This window comes from Rhincodon typus, chromosome 1, assembly GCF_021869965.1.
Source record: "Rhincodon typus isolate 14 chromosome 1, sRhiTyp1.1, whole genome shotgun sequence".
Classification (NCBI taxonomy): Eukaryota; Metazoa; Chordata; class Chondrichthyes; order Orectolobiformes; family Rhincodontidae; genus Rhincodon; species Rhincodon typus.
Genome location: NC_063332.1, coordinates 21,324,413 through 21,348,067, shown reverse-complemented (window position 1 = coordinate 21,348,067; position 23,655 = coordinate 21,324,413). Strand labels below are relative to the sequence as shown.

General features: G+C 41.5%; 2 protein-coding genes across 2 annotated transcripts in view; one reads left to right on the top strand and one right to left on the bottom strand.

Annotated features, from left to right (window-relative positions):
• ptcd3 (pentatricopeptide repeat domain 3) overlaps nt 1-23,655 on the top strand; it is a 292,712-nt gene that overhangs the window by 146,202 nt on the left and 122,855 nt on the right. The gene's annotated exons all lie outside the window — the stretch shown is intronic.
• polr1a (RNA polymerase I subunit A) overlaps nt 1-23,655 on the bottom strand; it is a 129,308-nt gene that overhangs the window by 20,551 nt on the left and 85,102 nt on the right. The window contains exons 23-27 of the mRNA XM_048603059.1: nt 20,489-20,601; nt 17,635-17,910; nt 14,299-14,499; nt 7,714-7,831; nt 905-1,069 (exon numbers count right to left, since the gene is read on the bottom strand). Coding sequence (XP_048459016.1) covers nt 905-1,069; nt 7,714-7,831; nt 14,299-14,499; nt 17,635-17,910; nt 20,489-20,601 — 873 coding nt within the window. The remainder of the gene's footprint in view (nt 1-904; nt 1,070-7,713; nt 7,832-14,298; nt 14,500-17,634; nt 17,911-20,488; nt 20,602-23,655) is intronic.

Sequence of the window (23,655 nt, the reverse complement as noted above, 5' to 3'; positions counted from 1 at the left end):
TTAAACAACAGAGCACTTGGAAATAGTGATTGGATTAGACATCTTCTTTCTGCACAAGGGAAATCATGCTTGACAAATCTACTGAAATATTTCGAGGATGTAAATAGCAGAGGTGATAAGGGAACCCAGTTGATGTGCTTTACTTGGACTTTTGATGAGGTCATACATAAGAGATCAGCATATAAAAATAAACTGCATGAGATTTGGGGTAGTGTGCTGACTTGGACAGAGATCTGTCTAGCAGACAGGAAACAAAGAGTCGGAATAAATAAATTTTTTTAAGGGCTGCAGACAGTGACAGGTGGGATATTGCAGGGATCTGTGCATGAACCACACCTGTGCACAACATATACTAATGATTTATATGAGGGAATTAAATGTAATATTTCCAAGTTAATGGAGCGGCACAGTTAATGGGTGGGAAGATGGACTCTGAAGAGGATGTAGAAATGCTTCAATGTGATTTGGACAAGTTGAGTGAGTTGACAATTGCACAGCAAATTAAGAATGATGTGGATAAATGTGAGATGATCCACTTTGGTAGCAAAGAAAGGAAGTCAGATTATTATCTGAATGGTGATAGATTGGGAAAGGGGAGGTACAACAAGGCCTCAGCCTCCTTTTACACCAGTTGCTGAAAGTAAGCATTCAGGTGCAGCATAAGGTGAGTCAACAATTGGTACGTTGGCCTTTCATAGAGTCAGCCAGCTCGGTTGATGCTATGGAGCTGCTTCTGGTGATTGACATCAGCGATGCCCCACTTGCAGTCCATTCTGCGCCCTTGTCACCCTCAATGTATCGTCCAAATGGTATGGGATTCAAAATGTTACTCTACTCACGTGAAGGATACTTGGTCAAGTTAAAATGGAAATGAAACAAAAAGTGTTAACAAAATCTTTCTTACCAAGCATAGCTGCATGTTTTAAGAACTTATAGCTGGTTTCAAAGGTCATCTGCTGAAGGGGTGAAGAGCTTGACTGCATGCCAATTCGATTAAATGGCTTGTATGAACCATCAAAACACATGTAATCTGCCACAAGAGAAAGATGGCGAGGATCCACTTCAATGCCTACATAAACAACAGCGAGAGAGAGAGAAAAAGAGAGGACAAAGAAAATATGTTTCACTCATTAAAAATATTGAATACAATCAATGATACCAAGCATCCAGTTCACCGTTAGGACAGCATCGCAATAATGGATCATCATTGGGTAGCAGAACTGTTTGGGCCTCATGACTAGGGACAGTATTCCTGAATTCTAAGTAACACCCTGGCAAATTAACAGCATTTTGTGGCAAAAAAAGAGCTCCTTTTCGACAATACTTGAAGTCCGCGCAAGTGAAAGGAAAGCTGTTACAAAAATAGCTGATGATGCAGCACATCATGAGACCAAGAGGGTGATTAAGGAAATGAACCAAATCAGTGGGCTGCATTCATCTGTACTAATGCACAATAGACAAACTTCTTCAAAATTGCACGTCCTTTGATAAACTGTTGTTCATCAGTACCATTTACTGACCGGTCCGGAACTCTGCAATGAATGCATTTGCAGGATCTGGACACATCTTGACTAACAACCTGAAATTAAGGCCAACCTGAAAAAACTGGTGCAGTGTGTTGTAAACAGAAAATGCCCAGTGAACTCGGCTGCTTACAAAGAACTGAATGCCGCATTTGCAAAACCCAACTTCTGGCAAAGACTAAAAGGGGAGGTGATAGCCTCACGGTCTTATTGCTGGACTGCTAAGCCAGACACCCAGGTAATGTTCTGGCTGATACAAGTTCAAATTCTGCATGGCAGATAGTGAAATTTGAGTTCAATAAAAATCTGGAATAAAGAGTCAAATGATGACCACAAATCCATTGCCGATTATCAGGAAAAACTCATCTGGTTCACTAATGTCCTTTACGGAAGGAAACTGCCTTACCTGGTCTAGCCTACAACCTGGTTTACTGGGCATTTTCTGTTTATAACACACTGCACCAATTTTTTCAGATTGGCTTTGATTTCAGGTTGTTAGTCAAGATGTGTCCAGATCCTGCAAATGTATTTGTTACAGAGTTCCGGACTGGTCAGTAAATGGTGCTGATTAACAACAGTTTAGCAAAGGATGTGGGATTTTGAGGAAGTTTGTCTATTGTGCATTAGTACAGATGACCTCAGACCCAGAGCAATGAGGTTGACTCATAACTACCCTCTGGGATGGGCAATAAATGCTGCCCTAGCCAGCAACACCCTCAGCCTGTGAACAAATTAAAAAAAAATCATTGACAAATTCCTAAACATCGCTCCTAAACAGGGCTTGAGGTGGTACAAATAACTGTACTCATTTATACCACTGCCTATTACAATTGACTGCAGAGGGGTTGGCAGCTGCAATGGAAGCTTCCCATCTCCAAATGCTGGAATCATTGGCAGATGGCATTTTCATGTTTGATCAGGGAATGTACTTATGCATCGTATGATGGAGATACCTTTGGTGGGGAGAAGGAGGTTAGGAGTCCTCTCACACTTGAGGTCCACCCATCAAGGGCCCAAATTCATTCTAATCAGTTGATTTATACCCAACAAGTTATTATAATTTCAAGAGAGAAGCAGGTGATGGTTCAGGGGAAGCCCTCTCAGGGCAGTGCAGCAAAAACAATAAAGTATGTTTAGCAGCGTCTCTTTCGGTTTGAGCTGATTCCAACATAAATGTTTGGTAGAGGTCATTTGGAACTAAGTAACCACAGAAGTGTACAAAAATTACAGCACGTAAAGAGGACATTCAACTCATCATGTCTGTACCGGCTAAGAAAGCTTGCTGCCCATTCTAATCCCACTTACCAGTAGCTGGTTTATAGCGTTGCTCATTACAGCATCTCAAGTGTCAATCCAGGATCCTTTTAAATGAGTTAATGGTTTCAGGTTCAATTACTAACCTAGGCAGCGAGTTCCAGACACCCAAAAACTAAAGTTACCATCGTCTTATCAGACCAGAGGGCTGCTCACTCATTAGAGACACACACAACTGGAGGTGGTTTAACTTAATGGTCACTACACCTCAGGCGAGGGGAGGGATTGAGAAGGGAAGTCAGCTGGTGTGAGAATCCAACCCAGGCAGTTGGCATTACACTGCATTGAAAACCAACCATCAAACCAACTGAGTTAACTGACGCCCTGAGACACCTAACACTATCTGCATCATGCCCATGCCCCCTTTAATCCCCTATCAGTCATCTTAAATCTGTGCTTCCTGGTAACTGGATTTTCTGCTACAGAAAACATGTTTTCTTGTCCACCCAATCAAGCTGTCATTATTTTGTATCATTAATCTTGATTAAGCTAGCCGTCAACCTTCTCTGCTCTAAGAAAACAACCATAGATTATGAAATCTTTCATCAAACCTGCAATTTTCATGCCTTGGGAACATTCTTAAAAATTTTCCTTGAGCAACTATGTAATGTATCATCCTGGAATATGGTGACCAGAACTACACATAAAACTCCAGCTGTGGCCTAACCCTCCATGGCAAACTTAGCAATTGGACACTTTGGCAAGCTAAGTCCATAACCCATATACCAGTTCACTATTGGTAGTATATCCACAGATGCTTCAAAAGGAGCCTGTTTGATTGGCACCAGTTCAAGAGCGAACTATACGGTAAATGGAAAAGCCCTGGGGAAAATTGATACACAAAGATCTGGGTGTTCAGGTCCATTGTACCCTGAAGGTGGCAACGCAGGTGGATAGAGTGGTCAAGAAGGCATACGGCATGCTTTCATTCATTGGACGGGGTATTGAGTACAAGAGTTGGCAGGTCATGTTACAGTTGTATAGGACTTTGGTTGGACCACATTTGGAATACTGCGTACAGTTCTGGTCACCACATTACCAAAAGGATGTGGATGTTTTGGAGAGGGTGCAGAGGAGGTCCACCAGGATGTTACCTGGTATGGAGGGTGCTAGCTATGAAGAGAGGTTGAGTAGATTAGGATTATTTACATTAGAAAGACGGAGGTTGAGGGGGGACCTGATTGAGGTCTACAAAACCATGAGAGGTATAGACAGGGTGGATAGCAAGAAGCTTTTTCCCCCCAGAGTGGGGGACTCAATTACTAGGGGCACTATTTCAAGGTGAGGGTAAAAGTTTAAGGGAGATATGCGTGCAAAGTTCTTTACGCAGACGGTGGTGGATGCCTGGAACGCGTTGCCAGCGGAGGTGGTAGAGGCGGGCACAATAGCGTCATTTAAGATGTATCTAGACAGACACATGAATGGGCAGGGAGCAGAAGGATACAGATCCTTGGAAAATAGGCAACAGGTTTAGATAGAGGATCTGGATCGGCGCAAGCTTGGAGGGCCGAAGGGCCTGTTCCTGCGCTGTAATTTTCTTTGTTCTTTGTTTTTTTGTTCAAATCCACAAACCTCACTCCCTTCCCCATCGACACACAGTAGCATCGTGAGTACCATCTACAAGATACATTGCTAAAATTTACCAAGGCCCAGCCAGCAATACCCAAATCACATGAATGTATTAAAAGAGAAATCCTGCCCAACATCTACGGCAAAGTGTTTTAAAGCTTCAACGCATTTAAATAACAATGTTACCCTGTCAGCTGTTTTTGAAATAGATCTTTTACTTAAGAAAAATTGTGTTAGGAAAACAGTTATTTCCCATTCAAGTTATTAAAATGTCAATTTGTAAATTATATGGAGTCGAAACATAAAACTTGATTATCAACTTGAGGTATAATGTGTTATATAATTCACTGTGAAATACCACATATTCTGGGATAACACATCAATGCAGAACCGAGTAGGCAGTATCCAATATCCCTTAGTCTTTCAAAGGAGACATTAAACCATGGCTTATCTGGTCTTTCAGGCAGTGGGAAAGGATCCCACTTCAAAGAATAAGGAGTTATTGCTTGTCAACATTTATCAATCAACTAGCCTCACTAAAGCAGACTGAGTAATTATCAAATTGATGTTTATGGAAGCTTTCTGTATGCAGATTGGCTGTTGCGTTTTCCACACCACAATAGAAACTACACTTGAAAAATACTTCATTTACTGCAAAATGCTTTGGGAGAACCTGAGGGTGTGAGAGGTACTATATAAGTGCAAGATTTTCCTCTCTCACTGGCAGTACAGTTGCTTGATCATTACTCATCAATTTGACTCCTACTTATGAATGTAGTCTAAAGGCACAGTATCAGGAGATGGTAATTGTAGAACTACACCTGTTGTACTCAACAGGTAACACTATCTTCCAGTAACAATTATTTTTTATTCATTAACTGGATGAGGGCATCGCTGGTCAGGCAGCATTTATTGCCCATCCCTAATTGCCCAGAGGGCAGTTCAGAGTCAAGCATATTGCTGTGGGTCTGGAGTTACATGTAGGCCAGTTAAGGATGGAAATTTCCCTCCCTAAAGGATATTAGTAAACCAGACGTTTTTTTCTGACAATCGACAATGGATTCATGGTCATAATTAGATTCTTAATTCCAGATATTTTACTGAATTCAAATTCCACCATCTGCCATGGCGAGATTTGATCCCAGGTCCCCAGAACATTATCTGGGTCTCTGGATTACAGTCCAGCGATAATACCACTAGCCCATCGCCTCCCCTACAATTGTACCAGATGATAATTCTGCTGCATTTATTTCTCTCGAAGTAACTGACAGTGATTGTGTCTGAAATATATAAGCCACTGTAGAAGTCCACCCAAGAGACTCAGCTTGTTTCCAGTAAATTCTCTTGGGGAAACTACTACGCCTTGAAGAGTGCATTGAATGATTGCCAGGAAAAATTCATTAACAGTAGATGCTACATCAAAATAACATTCTATTGTTGGCATCTTTCAAACGATAACACGATTTAAAGAATGAGACACAGGGAGAAGTATTTCCTTGGTCGAGGGATCCAGAATAAAGGGGCACAGTATCCACTTTCAGCCAGAACATTTAAAAGTAGAAATCAGATATACCATTTTGTGCAGAGGGTAACGGAAATGTGAAACAGCCTCCCTTTTCTCGAGGCTGAGATCAACATCTCAAGAGATGTTCAAAAGGAAATGGGGACAGTACAGGCCCATACATTCCCTTTAGGGTGAAATATAGGACGTCTAGGAATATTCAGAACTGGATAAGGATCAATGGAGGTCCAAGTGGAGTATAGAAAGTGCAGGGGGGCATCTTAAGAAAACACACTGGCAGGTAAAATTCAGGAGAATCCCAAGATATTCAAGGAGCAGAGGACAACCAGGGAAAGTTTAGGCCCATTGGGATGAAGGGGGCAATTTGAATGCAGAGCAAGAGGAATTGGTGGTGTGTTAAACAAGTACTTCACATCTGTCTTGACTTTCAAGGAGGAGAATGTAGGTATAGAATTCAGGTAGAGGGACTGTGAGGTCCTTCAGCAGATTAAAATAGGGAGTGAGGATGTATTGGAAGCTTTGACAGACTTAAAAGTGGATAAATCCCCAGGTCCAAATGAATTGCATTCCAGGCTCTGCAGACGATGAGGGAGAAATATACTGGGCCCTGACCCACATTTTTAATTTCTCTCTGGCCACAAGGGAAGGGCCAGAGGAATAGAGGACAGCTAATATGGGATCACTTTTCAAGAAGGGTGGTAGGGATAAACCAGGGAATTTCAGATCAGCGAGTCTCACATCAGTGGAAACTACTGGAAAACATTGCAAAGGAGAGAAATAATATCCAGTTGGAGAGGCAAGGTTTGATCAGACACAGGTGACTTTGTCAGAAGGAGGTCATGGGAGTCACATAATGAAGGAGAAAGCACTTAATGTCCAGAGCAGCTTGGTAAAATGAATCCAAAATTAGCTTAGTGGTATGAGACAGAGGGTGGTGGTAGAAGGCTGTTTAAATGACTGGAGGCGGGAAACCTCAACCTTTAAAAAGTATGTTGATGAGCACTTGAAATGTTATAAGAAGCAAGGCTATGGGCCAAGTGCTGAAAAGTGGGATTAGTGTAGGTAGATCGGCACAGACTTATTGAGACAAAGGACCTCTTCTGTGCTGTACGATTCTATAACTCCAGTATCTTTTTTGCCAGGTATGGGATTTGGAACAAAGGCAAATTATGCCGAAAGCAGCATCACCATGATCCACCAAAACAGCAGCATAGACGAGAAGGGCTAAATAGCTGTTTCATTGCTTTGTCAAGAAGTGATGGCCATTTGTCAGGATATTTTAAGTTCAGGGTGACATAATTTCATCTAATATCTTTTTGGTAAACATCATACATGGATGGCATTCAACAGTACTGAATTCTGTTCAACAAAACAATAGTTTTGTACATCAATTTTACTGTTACAGACACATTTTTATAACACATGAATAGAACTGCAGCATTATCCCAAACGAACAAACCAGTGAACAGTTTCATCAATAGTTGGCAAAGACCCACTCTAGGACAAAGCTGCCCACTTGACAAGCATACATTCATTATCTTGAGTATTCAATTCACCCCATCACTGGTACGCAATGGCAGCAGTTTATACCATCTACATTGGGAATTGCAGCAACTCACCAACATCACCTTCTAAAACCCACAACCTCTATCACCTGGAAAAATAATGGCATCAAGTGCATGGTGACACCACAATCTATAGGTCACACACCATCCTGACTTGGAAAATGTATTGCCATTCCTTTATCATCACTGGGCCATAATAGTGGAGAAAAAGTAGGCTTACCATATACAGAAAAAACATCTTTTATTTCTTTCTCTATGACTCTTAGAGCAGCTTCAATACCGTATGTGTTGGCAAAGGCATGGATGTCATTTGAATACAAGCGATTGAGGTCCAAAGTCTAAATGGAGGGAAACAAAAGGAGTCAGAGAACATGACTGACAGCCCAGAAACCTGAAATTCAATTTATTCTCACCATGATACAACCAACTATTAAATGATCACGCTTTGTCCTTTTTAATCTGCCATCCTTATTTACACATACATAAGATTTCACAGGATTCAAAGGCCTGTCAGATGAAGGGGGATGGGGGAGACTTGTAGTGAGGTCACACTCTGTCAAAATGTTAAACTAAATTTATTTGGCTATGTTTTGTATATCGGAAGTAGGTGAGACTGGAAAAGCCACATTTATTGTTTCTAGTTTCTCTACGTCTTGCTAGGTCACTTCAACAGCCCCTCTGGATTCTTCCTCCATCTCTTTCCCTCCAATTCCATTCCTTCTTTAAATCCCAGTCTTGTCGAGTATTCACCATACTCACTGACCTTCCATTCTCTTCTGCTAAACAATTAGTGGTTAGCTAAGAACTCTGTTTTATCCTTTACACCCTTGTCTCAATAAATTTTGGGCATGGCATGACATTGCACTCTTCTTCTATCGCCTTCACCTCTGTGCCCACTTCTAGGGTTAGAAGGCCTCTCCACCTTTCACCTGGACTGCTCCTTGCCTTCATATGTGCATTTGATCTCTTCAGCAAGAACAGTTAACATGATATTACCTGCATTAATTTCTCTGTTCTCTTCACCTATTCTAAATTGCTTCTCTCCGAACTTGCCTCACTCCCTTCTTTTAGGTCTAACCCTGACTTTGTTATCAAACCAACAAAAAGGGTGGTATTGTTGTCATATGGCATGTCGATCTCCACCTTATAGAGGCTCAGCATCAACTGCAAACACCTCCTCCTATCTTCCTCTGGACCATGACCCCATCACTGAGCATCAAGTTGTGTTTCCAGGACTGTCACTGACCTCATTTCCTTTGGAGACTTCCCATCACAGCTTCCCACCTATTAGACCCCCAACCCCTCACGTCTACCTTCTTCCCAAAGTCCACAAAAAAGGACTGCTGAGGCATACCTATTGTTTCAGTTGGGAAGGAACAAGCTGAACTTATTTCCTCCTATCCTAACCATATTTCCCCACCTTGTAGAGTCTCTGTCCACTCACATTCATGATTCCTCTAAAGGTTTACCTCAGTTCCACAATTTCCATTTCCCTGACCCAGTCATCTCCTTTTCACTATGGACATGAAATCTCTCTATACCTGCATCCCATCAGCATGGATTGAAGGCTCCACTCTTTTTCCCTGAAAATGGGCCTGAACAGTTCCATTCATCACCATCCTTCCTTTTTTATCTGACTGAATTTGTCCTCACTTTGATCAATTTCTTTTTCTCGTCTCACTTTCTCCATGAACATGCATGAGTCCCAGTTGTGCCCATCTCTTTGCAGGTATGGCAAACATTCCTTATTCCAAGCCTACTTGGGCCCCCACCCAGAACTTTCACCAGTATATTGGTGACATTACTGGGGCTGCTTTTTGTTCCCATTCAGAACTGGAAAAATTAATCAGTTTTACTTCCAATTTCAATCTTTGTCTCACCTTCACCTGGTTCATCTCTTCCCTCCCTTTCCTTGACTTCTCCATTGCCATTTCTGGAGGATAGGATGCTCATCAATATCCATTACAAACCCACCAATCTCACAGTTGCCTTGACTACGTTTCCTCACAAAATGCTTCCTGTAAAAACTTCAATCCATTTACCCAGTTTCTTGACTCTCCATAGCACCTGTTTCAATGATGTAACTATCCACAGGGGTGCTTTCGACATGTCTTCTTTTCACCTTAAATAAGGAATCCCATTCCCCACCCCAACATTGTTGACAGCACCCTCAGCTGTATATGACCTTATTCCAGTAATTCTGCGCCCCCCGCACAAAAATGATACAAGTCTCTTTGTCTTCACTTTTCACCTCACCAGCCTCTACATTCAAAGGATCATCCTCTGCAACCTCCAGTGGGATGCCACAAGAAAACACATTTCCTCCTCCTTTCCCTTGTCAGCATCCCTCTGTGATACCACAGTCAACTCCTCCTTCACTCCTATGATATCCTCAACCCCTCATGGCACCTTCCCATGCAATCACAAAAGGCGTAACACTTACCCCTTTACCTCCTCACTGCCAAACGCTTCAAACACAGCTCCTTGTTGAAGTAGACATTTACTTGTACTTCTTGTCTACTGTATTTGCTGCTCTGAATTCAGCTTCCTCTACACTGGCAAGGTTAAATACAGACTGGAGACTGCCACACTGTGTGTGAGAATGACCCCAAACTTCCAGTTGCTTGCCATTTCAATACACCATCTTGCTCTCATGCTAACATTTCTGTTCAAGGCCTGCTAAAGTGCTCCAGCTGTGTAAATTTGATAAATTGTCATTATTTTCAGAAAAATATAGTTTTATTGTGTCCTATTACAATATCTTTGTTAGTAACTACATGGAGAAAGCCTGCAGAATGCTGCCGTGCAGAAGAATCTACACATCCTTGTTAATGAACCGCAAAAGATTAGAAAATAAAATCAACAAATTCTGGAGAATCTCAGTACGCCTGGCTGCATCTGTGGAGTAACAGAGTTAGTGGTTTGGTGCACCGGCTCTTTGACTCAACACTGAGTTTAACCACTTCCGATCATGAGAACTGCTCTCCACTTTGATGACATCCCCCTCACATGTTTTGACTGCATGGGTTAGTTCTCAGAAGAGCTGACCTTTTAACATGTCTACATCTACTGTATGTTGCTGTTACCATGAGCACCCTCGTCATCCGCTCAAAGAGTCCAGTATAACTCTCAGAACTGAAGAGGGCTGGAAAATCAAAATTGTTGACAACGCGAGGAGGAGGGTGCTCATGTGTAGATTCTTCTGCACTGCAGCATTCTGCAATCTTTCTCCATGTGGTTACTAACAAAGATATTGTAATAGGACACAAAAACAAAACTATACTTTTCTGAAAATAATGACAATCTATTAGCATTACAGAATTGAACAACTCTGGTGCTTTGGGAGAATGTCAAAGCAAGAACCAGGAAAAAAAACACGAGAACATTACAGTTCTCAACCGTGAGTTCATTCAGTCACTGGGGATATATTAAAAATTAGAAAGCAAAAAACAAAAAGCCATTTCTCTGAAAAGGCCACAGCACTGTATAACACATTACGTTATCAGAGAGGGCTATTACAATTAGTCATTGAAATAGTTTCTGAACTGTGAAAGGGTGATCCAGCGTACAAATGTCCTATTCATCCTAATGTGGTTGCTCTTTGTTAAAGCTATTCAATTATTTCCATGTCAGGCTATGGAAAGATAACACTTCTTCCAGCTTTATTATAAGATCATGGATGCCTACAGCACAAAAATAGGTCACTCAGCCCAATGTGACCTTTGAAAAAACAAGTATGCATCCAACTTTTTTTTTGATACGGTTCGTTTCTACATTTACCTCCCACCACATGAATGCTAATACATTTTTGGCCTAAGAAAGACCACACTGTGACAGAGTCAGCATGCATGTATAAGAAAGGATAAATAACTGACAAAGGTGCAAACCACATTGCTTGTTGCATCAATTGCACCAAGGCGATTAGCAGCTATGTCCAGGCTCATTTTAGCACAATCTCTGCCTAGTCCGTCAGTTGTAGAGGCTCAGAAGCGCAGAAGCTCAGAGATGACAAGCTGGTATCTAAGCTTTGAATGGTGCTACATATCAGGGAAAGGGAATTACCTGGTCACTGTCTTTCAGGAGGCAGTCACACTCCCTTAGATTAATTACCTCGAATTTGGTCAATGATCAGGGACAGGAAGGTGTGACTACAAATTAGGCAGCTAGAAGGGTCCAGAAGGTAGCACTGTAGGATTCTCAGTCCATGTCCAACAGATTCAAGATTCTTGCTTTGTGTGGTTGAGAGCAGGGTCTGTAGGGAGGATGAACAAACTGACCATAGCTCTGCGGCTGAGAGTGCCATTCAAGTGGGGGAAGAAAGGAGAAACTTAATCATAATTGTGGATATTACAGTAAGGTGAGTAGACATTGTTCTCTGTAGCCAGTGGATGCGTTGATGATAATATTCCAAAATTCCCTGGATTCTGGAGAAGTTCCAGCGGATTGGAAAAATGCTAATGTAACCCCTTTGTTCAAAAAGGGAGAGAGGCAAAAACCAACCAGTTAGTGTAATATTTGTCATTAGGAAATTGTTGGAATCCATTATAAAGGAAATAGGATAGTCCATTTGGAAACACAATGCATAGCACGGCTTAATGAAGGTTATATCATGCTTGATTAATTCGCTAGAGTTCTTTGAGGAGGAGACTGACAGATTTTTTTTTAATAAGTAATGGGTCAAAGGGTTACTGGGGGAAGGTGGGGAAGTGGAGTTGAGGTAGAGACAAGGCCTGAAATAGAATGGATGTGGAGAAGCTGTTTCCACTAGTCAGACGGACTAGGACCTGAGGGCACATCCTGAGATGAGGAGGAACTCCTTCAGCCAGAGGGTGGTGAATCTGTGGAACTCATTGCCACAGAAGGCTGTGGAGGCCAAGTCATTGAGTGTATTTAAGCCAGAGGTGGACATTTTCTTGATTAGTAAGGGGATCAAAGGTTACGGGGAGAAGGGAGAACAATGGGGTTGAGAAACATATCAGTCACAATTGAATGTGGAGCAGACTCAATGGACAAAATGGCCTAATTCTGCTCCTATATTTATGGTCTTAAGGTGATCAGCCATGATCATGTTAAATGGTGAGCAGGTCTGAAGGGCTGAATTGCCTACTCTTGCTCCTAGTTCTGACGTTTTTTTTAAAACGTGAGTTAACAGCGACCAACTTTCATCAGGAACTGGGCAGAAATCAATTGTTTTTCTGGAGGGTTTGTTATTAAAACAAACACATTTTGTTGAAGCATTTCTTCTTGAAGAATAGAAATTCTTAGGAAAACTAACTATAAACTGCATAAGAGGAGAGCGTTGATTGGTTGACAAGTGAAATCTGATTGTTAGAGGTGTAACCATAATCAGCTGGGCTCACAATTTGGTGCACTTGCATGTACTGAAAACAAAATATTTGAACACAGGGGGTCCTACTCTTTGCAGAAAGAAACACGTTTCAACTAGCAAAACAGGTGATAGCCATTCACTTTCATTTCACAGAACACTGCCCTCATCAAGAGATAACCTGAGTTAAATTCAACAAAGCCTGGCTGTTAATTGTCAATGGGCATTAATGGGAGGATTCTCCATGACAATAACTCTGCAGAGTCCACTTGCCAATCAATCAGCAATCTCCACTATGCAGTATGCATGTTGATTTTCCCCCTGAATTTGCATTCATGTGAAACATCCTGACGAGTGCAAGATGAAAAGCTTGAAGAAAAGCTCAATTCGTGACAAACGACTACACCTCCCAGTCGCAAACCACTTCAACTCCGCCTCCCACTCCTTGGGAGACATGTCCATCCTCGGCCTCCTCCAGTGCCACAATGATGCCACCCGAAGGCTGGAGGAACAGCACCTCATATTCCACTTGGGAACCCTGCAGCCCAATGGTTTCAATGTGGACTTCACAAGCTTCAAAATCTCCCCACCCCTGACCTCATCCCCACCTCCTTGACCTGTCCGTCTTCCCTCCCACCTACCCACCCCTCCCTCCTAAATGACCAACCCCCATCCCAACTCCCTACGTACACTCACCTTTACTGGCTCCATCCCCGCCTCCTCGACCTGTCCGTCTTCTCTCCACCTATCTGCTCCCCTATCCACTTTCCATCATCGCCTCTACCTCTCTCTGTTTATTTCAGAGTCCCCTTCCATTCCCCCATTTCTGAAGAAGGGTCCAGACCCGAAACATCAGCTTTCCTGCTCCTCTGATGCTGCCTGGCCTTCTGTGTTCATCCAGCTCGACACCTTGTTATCTCAGACTCCAGCATCGGCAATTCCTACTATCTCTCTTGAAAAAAACAGTGACTTTTTTCAGCAATTTGCATGTTATGTACTACCAAGTGACTATTTTTCTGGTTTGTTTTTCAGCGTTTTGTTTTAGTCTAGTATTATAACACTTTATATTAAAAATGGCAAAATCAAACCAATTTAAAAACCTCAATAATGTTTAGCACCATCCCCAAGAAATGCCATTCAGATGTTAAGAGAATGGTTGAAATATCCTGCTCTAATAAAGGTTTCTTGCAAAGTTAACTTCCAGGCATTGCTATCTGCCTGAAGTTGATCAATGGCAGCCGCCTTATCCTAGGTATGAGCATACAGCAAAACAGAGTTACAAGCTTAAATCAGGAGCTAGAGATACTGGCGGATTTCAAATTGCTAGTAGTAGTAGGACAGCAGGGTTGAAGAAGAAAGGTAGGTTATCATTTTGTAATACTTACTAACAATTCTTAAGTTCAAATGCAGCTACACCTGAACCAGTTTTACCTGTCCCTTTCCAAGTTACAATAGTGCCAGACAAGACATTGCACTTACATCACCATATTTGAACATTTCAGTGAAATTTACTCCCTCTGTGTTCAAAACCGATTCCTTCTCTCCTCTTCTGTTGGTTGTTTCATTTAAGAGGCAACGGGTGATTCCTCTAGTTTCATAGACAACTGCGTTTTGTGCTATTGACATCACCAACGAGGACAGGTCAAAGTGCACTTTCATAACGGGAAGCTTCATGTTAACCTGCAGGACAAATACTTAATTATTGGAATTTAATTTAATTGAATGTTTCAACAAAAGAAGAGCATCTTTTAATTACTAATTCAGAGTTAGCATTGACACAAATATTACTGGCCCAAAAGCAGTTGTTCACATACATAAAAAGACTAAATTTTCTTCCTGCCTATTAATTTTATTAAAATTCAATTTTAAACTAACTTTAAATGCAATCATGGATATTGCATTAACATGTTTAATAATGCTGTGTTTTCCCTTTGTGGGACATATGGGTGTATGAAGCCTCACAGGTCACATATAACGTTCAAAGTGTTCAGGGATGTGTAGATTAGGTGCGTTATAGGGGGATGGGTCTGGGTGGGATGCTCCAAAGGACGGTGTGGACTTGTTGGGCCAAAGGGCCTGTTTCCACACTGTAGGGGTTCTATGATTAAAAGTCATGTTTCCACTCATGTTTCCCCAAGACATAGATACTAACAGATCTTGGTAAGAGTTCTCCACCAATGAGTCAAGAACAATTTTCATAACTCCAACCCAACAAAATTCAAAAAGAATTGGATTATAAGAACCACAGATGATAATGATATCTAGGTTTGCAAGCTGAAACATGGTTGTAGCTATTGGATAATGGAGATCTATTAAAGACACTGTTACTGGGTAGCAGATTGTGGAGTCTTGTGGTCTGCACACTCTAACGTCACTCCTTTAAGGACCATGTTAACCAAAACCGCTGAGCAGAAATCAGAGCAAGGACTTCCAATGGATCATGGACTTGCTTGCCTTGATTCTGTTGTCTTCTGGCATGGATTCTGATTTTAACCTGATCATTTGAGAAGGTGTGAGAGAAAGCCAAGGAAGGCAGCAAAGTCCAGAAGTGTTTCCAATATCAACTGCAGGGAAAAATCATACGTAGAACCACGTCTCTGCATTTTTATTTGGCCTAAAAAGGGACATTCTTTCATCAATGCATCAGTCAAATGACAAGGTTAGGGTGACATGAGCCACCAGGAATCATACCAATTCTGCCTGCTGCTGCCATTACAGATGTGGGGCTGAAAATTCTACACCCAGTGGCAATGAATTGCCGTGAACAAAGTGGTTGCTGGAAAATGGCTTCTTTGTGAAAGGTAAAAGTCTACAATTTTTAAGCACGATTCCCTGCCCATCTCACTCAAAAGAGCAATAAGGTACCACACTGAAATCTCTGAATCATTAGGGTTGAGACCCGGGGAGAGCTCAAATAAAATGAGCACTTCCCTCCTTTATACAAATTACCCATGTCTTAGGTGTTAGAGGGTTGCTTTTGGGAATGGGAATGGAGTGTCAAAGCTGGGAAAGTCTAGCAGCCAGGTGCCCTAATCCACTGCACAGCAAGCCTTCAGGGGTTGCCAGCTACACAATCCACTTCAGCAACAAAGTGCAAACTTAACTTCAAGAAACCCTTTAGTCATAAAAAAAATTTGACAAAGTTGAATGGCAAGACAGTTTGAGAATAGTTTGTTCCATTATTTTCTACTGTCAATTTTGACTAAAGTAGTCAATGTTTCATGGATTTAAAAATGCTGTTGCAGCACTTCCACATCTGTAACTGGGCACTCAATAGTCAGCAGCAAGAATGTTCACAAATTCACAGATGTCTGAAGTCCTAATGGGAATCAAATCATGGAAGATGTATGTTAACTTGCTGCTACCAATAAATTGTAAGCTCACTATCTAAATTGGACTGTTTGTCCAATAAACGAGTACTGGATGAGCAGAAAGCTCCTCCAAGTAAGTATTGGGAAGACCAAAATACTGACCTTAGTTTCCACCACAAACTCCATTCTCTAGCTGTGAATTCCATTGCTGTAACTGGCTGAAGCTGAATCAAACTGTTCACAATCTGAGCTTCTGATCATACCATTACCAAGATGGCCTATTTCCACCATCGTAACATCACCTGACTCTGCTCCAGAAATCCTGGTTATTTCTATACCTGAGTGTTCCATTGTACTCCTGCTGGCCTTCCAGCTACCACCCTCCATAATCATGAGGTTATCCAAAACTCTGCTGCCCATGCCCTAACGTCCTGTTCCACTATCACTTGTTTGGCCACTGACCCTACATTGGATCCCAGTCATGCAAAGTCTTGATATTAAAATTATCATCCTTGTTTTCAAATCCCTCTTTATAGCCTTCATCTTCCCTATCTCAATCTCCTGCAGCCGAAAAGCCTTCAAGATACCTGTGGCAACCTCTATCTGGTTGTCCTGAGCATCCCAGGCTTTAGTCAATCTACTTTTGTTATGTCTAAACTCTGGAATACCCTCACTATATCTCTACCTTGCCACTCCTCTTTCCTCCTGGAAGATGTTTCTTATAATAAGCTTTTATGATCAAGGTTCTGGCCATCTATTTTATCAATTCCTTATGTGGCTTGGTATCAGGATCTATTAAACAATGCTGCTGTGAAGTGATTTAAGATGTTTTGCTTTATTAAACAGCCTATGAACACAACTTATTGTTGCTTTACTGAACAAATACAGTGCCATTGCAGATGCCAAACCAGTAATAATTGACAGTACATTGCAGTAATTGTTGAAATATTTTCCATTCTACTCATCTTGATTTCACCACCCTTTCCCATCCGCAATCTATCACAACCGCTCATAACAATAGCTATTGTATTGGTTGAAGACTGACTATACAAAAGAAAATCTTTGAACGAAATCCATTTTTATAAAAAACAAGTTAATTTTTTGCATTTTCTATAGAGTCAAAGAATGTACAGCACAGAAACAGACCATGTGGTCCAACTCGTCCATGCCAACCAGATACCCTAAATTAATCTAGTCCTATTTGACAGCATTTGGCCCATATCCCTTTAAACCCTTCCTAATCATGTACCCATCAAGATCCTCTTTAAATTGTACCAGCGTCCACCATTTCCTCTGGCAGCTCATTCTATACACGCACCACTCTCTGCGTGAAAAAGTTGCCCCTCAGGTCCCTTTTATAGCTTTCACCTCTCATTTAAACCTATGCCCTCGAGTTTTGGACTCCCCTACCCTGGGAAAAAGTTCTTGGCTATTCATCCTATCCATGCTACTCATGATTTTATAAACCTCTACTACGTTTTCCTGTAGGAGCTTCTGATCTTACCTCACACCAAAGACTGTCTGCTGCATCATATTTATAATCTTCAACAGCAGAATGTAAATTCATGACTGCATTCACTCTCAGCTCATCCATGGTCTCTGTGGCAGCCTGCTTTCTTCTCCTCTTTTCTTTGGTGATCTTCGTAAAATTACAAGGATATTCCAAAAGGTTTTGATCTGTGACTTCATTTTGCTCGCTACGTGAAAAATCTTCATCTTCTTTTTCTTCTGGTTCATCTGCACTATCTCCAGCCTCCTCTTCTGCGCTGTCATAATCAATCTAAAATACAACCATAAATAGGAAAATAGTGAAATTATTAGCTCATACACATGGAGCAGTGGGAGTGTTCATCACCTAATTGCTACTGAGCCATACAGAGCAGGAATGATTCTGGTTTATAACCGTCACCCTACTTTTTCATTTGAATTTCATCAAGCCCTTATTGAAGTTTTGGTTCAGATCAAATTTGATCTTAATTTTAAAAGTGAACACCCAGACTAGCGGAATATTCATCTTTGTCCACAATTCGTTGCTGACTTATTGGCGGATCATAGCTTTAGCAGCAGAGGATTATTGACTCAAAACATAGCTAGTCAACTTAATTTACACTAAGAACACCAGGTGCGATGAAAACTCAATCTGTAAAGCTGATTCAAGAACCTTTGTTATACATAAATTATGTAGATACACGGGGAGGAATTTAATGCCCTCCTCCTTGTGGCAACCTCCCTGTTTGTACAAGCTTGCATCTGTGCATGTTGCTTTTAACCAGCTGAAATTGGAGGCATTGGGTGTGGATCTCACTGTTTCCTGCCTCCCTCAGATTTAGTTTGTGGTGGGAAGTTTCATAAACTGCCTTGTCACCCTGCCATCAACTGAATGGCTTCATCAAGCTGCTGCCCTGGTATTCACCCAACAGCAGGCATGGCCTGACCATGTGAGGAGTGTAGTTGGGGTTCCTTTCAGGGTTCAAGAGTGGGGTGGGTGGTGGTCCCTCGTTCAAAGGCACTCAGTTCCTGATCAAGGAATCCAGCATGATGGCAACAGAGTGTCATGGTACTGGCTGAGATCCTGCCCATGCTGAATACACCAATGGCCAATGAGCCTCACCTCACAACCCCACTCAGGCTATCAATTGTCTGTGGCATGGGATCCACCAATGATGGTAGACCTCACCTGGGTATTGTAATGGCACTCACTGCTGGACCTGCAATTTAGTATATCCACTAGTCTCTATTTGGTCAACATCACTTGGCAGGAAGAGCTTCCACTCTTGAGGTTCTGTCTAATTAACTGTTCAAGAGGCGAACCTTCTTCTCCAGTCTGCAAACAAGACCTATGTTCCCTTATTGAGACAGTGCCCAAAGAATGGAACTTCAAAATCTGTCTGAAAAATAAAAAAAAACAACTCTAAGAAATGTTAAAAAAGAACAGACTTTCCATGCTTTACCCTGAACATAAAACTGCTTCTAGTGATGTGAAAGGGACTGGCCTTGACATTAAGGCAGCATTTCACCAGAAGTGGCATCAAGAACTCTGAACAAAAGCAGAGACAATGGGAACCAAGGAGAAAACTCTCCACTGTTTGAAATCATACCTGGCACAAAAGAAGACACTTATGGATGTTGGAGGCCAATCACTTCAGACCCAGGACATCTCTACAGGAGTTCCTCAGGATAGTGTTCTAGGCCCACCTGCTTCATCAACGACCTTCTCTTCATCATAAAGTCTGAAGTGGGGATGGTTGCTAATGAGTGCACAATGTTCAGCACCGTTCGTGAATCCTCAGATAACAAAGCAACCCATATCCATATGCAGAAAGACCTGGACAATACCCAGGCTTGAGCTGGCAAGTGGCAAGTAACATTTCACCACACAAGTTCCAGACCATGAACTTCTTCAATAAGAGGGAGTCTAACCACCACCCCTTGAGATTCAATGGCATTGCCATCACTAAATCCCCCACTAGCAACATCCTGGGGGTTTACCATGGACCAGAAACTGACTGGGTCAACTATGTAAATACTATGATTACAAGAGCAGGTTGGAGGGTAGGAACTCTTGCAGAGAGTAACTCACCTCTTGTCTCCCAATGTCTGTCCAGCACAAACATGGCACAATTTAGGATTGGGACAAATACTTCCCACTTGCCTGGATGAGTGCAACTTTAACAACACTAAAGAAGCTTGACACCATCCATGACACAGTTGCCCCCTCAACTGGAGCCTTATCCATGTTCAAATGTCAATCCCTTCACTATCAAATGACAGTGGTAGCAGTGAGTACCATCAACAATATGCACTATAACAAGTCACTAAGGCGCTCTCTTTCTCAACCCCTTCTGTCATACATTGCTTTTCCTCACTGTCACTGGGTCAAAACTCAGAACATCCTCGCTAACTGCACTCCCTACGACCCAAGGATGGCAGTAGTTCAAGAAGATATCATGTCACGACCACCTCTAAGGCAATGAGGAACGTGCAATAAATTCTGAGCTAGCCAACAATGCTCATATCCCATGAAAGCATAGTCCTTTGTTTAAATTTGGTGTGGGGCAGGTAGTGAAAGGTGACAGAATTTTAACATGAATGTTGAAAATAATTTAGATCTCAAAAACCTCAATTCCACGAAATGAAAACCAATTTGACCTAATTACCTTAACTCAGTGCAATGATTATATTCAGATTGAACTGAAAGATACTGACCTCAGGGATTGCAAGTAAACATTGTTGCAGTATATTAACCGTTTAAAAATTATACGATAGTTAAATCACAGTATAGGCAATCAAGGAGTCCATTTAGCTTAATGCCAATAGTCACACTCCTCATAATTCAGGTACAATTTGCCTTGTTATACCTCCTCCTCCTGTTTTTCACGCCTTTTAGCTTCTGTTGCATCAGCATCTCCTTCTTCTGCTTCAGCATCAATGATTGGAGCTTCATCTTCACCCTGAACGTCATGGTCATCCTCTGGCTTTAAAAAATAAAGTGAATGATGTCAAAACAAAGGGTAAAAACCTATGAAAATCTCAAACCGAAATTTCTGACCGAATTATTTCCTCAAGAGATGCAACACAATAAGAATGCACCAATCATATTACAAAGGTAATAAAATGCAAAAGTAAAGGCTCTATATCCAAGCATACATTGCAATCACGGGAAAGTAAACAAAGTCATAGAGCCATAGCGATATACAGCACGCAAACAGACCCTTCAGTCCAACTTGTCCATGCTGACCTGATATCCAAAATTAATCTAGTCCCATTTGCGAGCATTTGGCCCTTATCCCTCTAAAGCCTTCCTATTCATATACCCTTCCAGTGCCTTTTAAATGTTGTAATTGAACAAGCCTCTACCACTTCCTCTGGCAGCTCATTCCATACACTGACCATGCGCTGCATGAAAATGTTGTCCCTTAAGTCCCTTTTATATCTTTCCCCTCTCACCTTAAACCTATGCCCTCTACTTTTGGACTCCCCCACCCCTGGGAAAAGATCTTGTCTATTTACCTTATCCATGCCCCTCATGATTTTATAAACCTCAATATAGTCACCCCTCAGCCTCTGACACTCCAGGGAAAATAGCCCCAGTCTATTCAGCCTCTCCCCACAGCTCAAACCTTCCAACCCCGGCAACATCCTCGTAAATCTTTTCTGAACCCTTCCAAATTTCACAACATCCTTCCTATAGCAGGGAGACAAGAATTGTATGCAGTATTCCAAAAGTGGCCTAACCAATGTCTTGTACAGTCGCAACATGACCTCCCAACTCCTATACTCAACACACTGACCAATAAAGGCAAGCATTCCAAGCGCCTTCTTCACTGTCCTATCTACCTGTGACTCCACTTTCAAGGAACTATGAACCTGCATTCCAAGGTTTCTTTGTGCAGCAACACTCCCCAGGATCTTACCATTAAATGTGTAATTCCTGCCCTGATTTGTTTTTCCAACATGCAGCACCTCACATTTGTCGAAATTAAACTTCATCTTCCCCTCCTTGGCCCATTTGATCAAGGTCCCGTTATAATCCGAGGTAACCTTCTTCGCTGTCCACGACACCTCCAATTTTGGTGTCATCTGTAAACTTATTAACCATACCTCCTATGTTTACATCCAAATCATTTATATAAATGACGAAAAGCAGTGGATGTAGCACCGATCCTTGTAGCACACCACAGATCACAGACCTCCAGTAAATATGATTTGATAGCCATTACTTAGATGGGGCTGCAAGATGACCAGGATTGTGTTCTGAATATTGAGGGATAGATGACTTTCAAGAAGAATAGGAAGCTAGGCAAATATAGACGGGCAGCATTGCTAATCAAAGATGACATATATGCAATAGTTAGTGATGACCTTGCTTCAGAAGATCAGGATGCAGAATTAGTTTGGATAGAAATAAGGAAAATAAGGAAAATAAGAGGTAGGAGGACAACCGTGGAAGCAGCCTGCAGGACCTTTAACATTAAGGTTTAGGACAAAAAAAAACACAAGAAGAAATACTAGGTGCTTGTGATGAAAGGATGATAATAATCATGGGTGGCTTTAATCTACACACAAAATGGAAAACTGGAATTTCAGATTGATAATAGTAGCCTGGATGAGGAATTCATCAACATTCAAGGTGGTTTCTTAGAGCAACAGGTTCTGGAACAGACCAGAGGGTATATTAGATTTTGTACAGTGTAATGTGACAGGATTAGTTAATGACCATGGAATTAAGGCAACCCTAGGTAGCAGTGGCCATGACATGATTGAATTTTACATCCAGTTTTAAAGCGAGAATACTGGGTCTAACACTAGCATTTTAACTTCAACAAGGACAATGTTGTGGGCAAGAAAGCTGAGCTAGATGAAGTGAACTGGCATACTAGACTAGGAAATAGATCAACAGAGAAACAGTGAAAGACAATTTAAAGAGACACTTCAGAATACTTAGAATAAGTATATTCCTACTATAAAGGGAAGTTCTAAAGGGAGGACTCACTATTCATGGTTAACTAAAGAAGTTAGGCAGAGTATCAAACTTAAGGAAAATGCATATAACTACAAAGATGAGTGACAAGTCAAATGGCTGATTAGAACATAGAGGAAGGCTGAAAATGACAAAAAGGTTAATCAAGAAGAAGACATAAAGAGTATAAGTAAAAGCTAACTGGAAATGTGAAAAAGCACAACAAGAGTTTCTACAGATATTTCAAAAACGCAAAGAGTAAATAAAGAGAGCATTGGTGCTCCAGAGTGAGAGGTGATCTACAGTAATAGCCGATAATGAGATGGTAGATGAAAAGAAATATTCTGCTTCTGTTTTCATGACGAAAGATACAAAAAAATTCCAGTAACAGCTGTATATTAGGAGGTGAAAGGTAGAAAGGAATTTAGTGAAATTACAATCATTTGTGAAGTGGCACTAATGAAACTGATAGAGCTACAGGCTGACAAGTTTCAGGATCCATATGGACATTATCCTCGGGTCTTAAAAGAGGTGACTAATGATGCAGTGAATGCCTTGGTGTTAATTTTCCAAAATTCTCTAAATTCAGAAAAGGTTTCATCTGACTTGAAACTAGCAAATATAACTCCGCAAATATAAAACAAAAAATCTGCATAAATGGATCATTGCCGGATTGGCGGGTTGTGACGCGTGGAGTCCCGCAGGAGTCTGTGCTGTGGGCTCAGCTTTTTTCAATTGACATCAATGAGTTAGATGACAGCAAAAGCATGGAGTAAATTCGCAGACCATACGAAGATAGGTAGGGCAAATATCTGGTTTCCAAGATGGCAGTGGAGTAGGACACTTCGGCCGGAGCTCATCCACTCCATCCATTTCTTTCTCTTTTTCTCTCTTTTGTGTTTTTCAATTTGATACCATACTCAATTTCCACAGCTAGCCAAAGAAAGGGTATTCTACTTCCAGCATCTCTTTCTCAAGGCAATATACCTTGATTCTGAAATCTCCCTAAATGCCTGCCATCGTTTCTCTATCATCTTATCTCTTAATGTTTCTTCCCTGTCCATT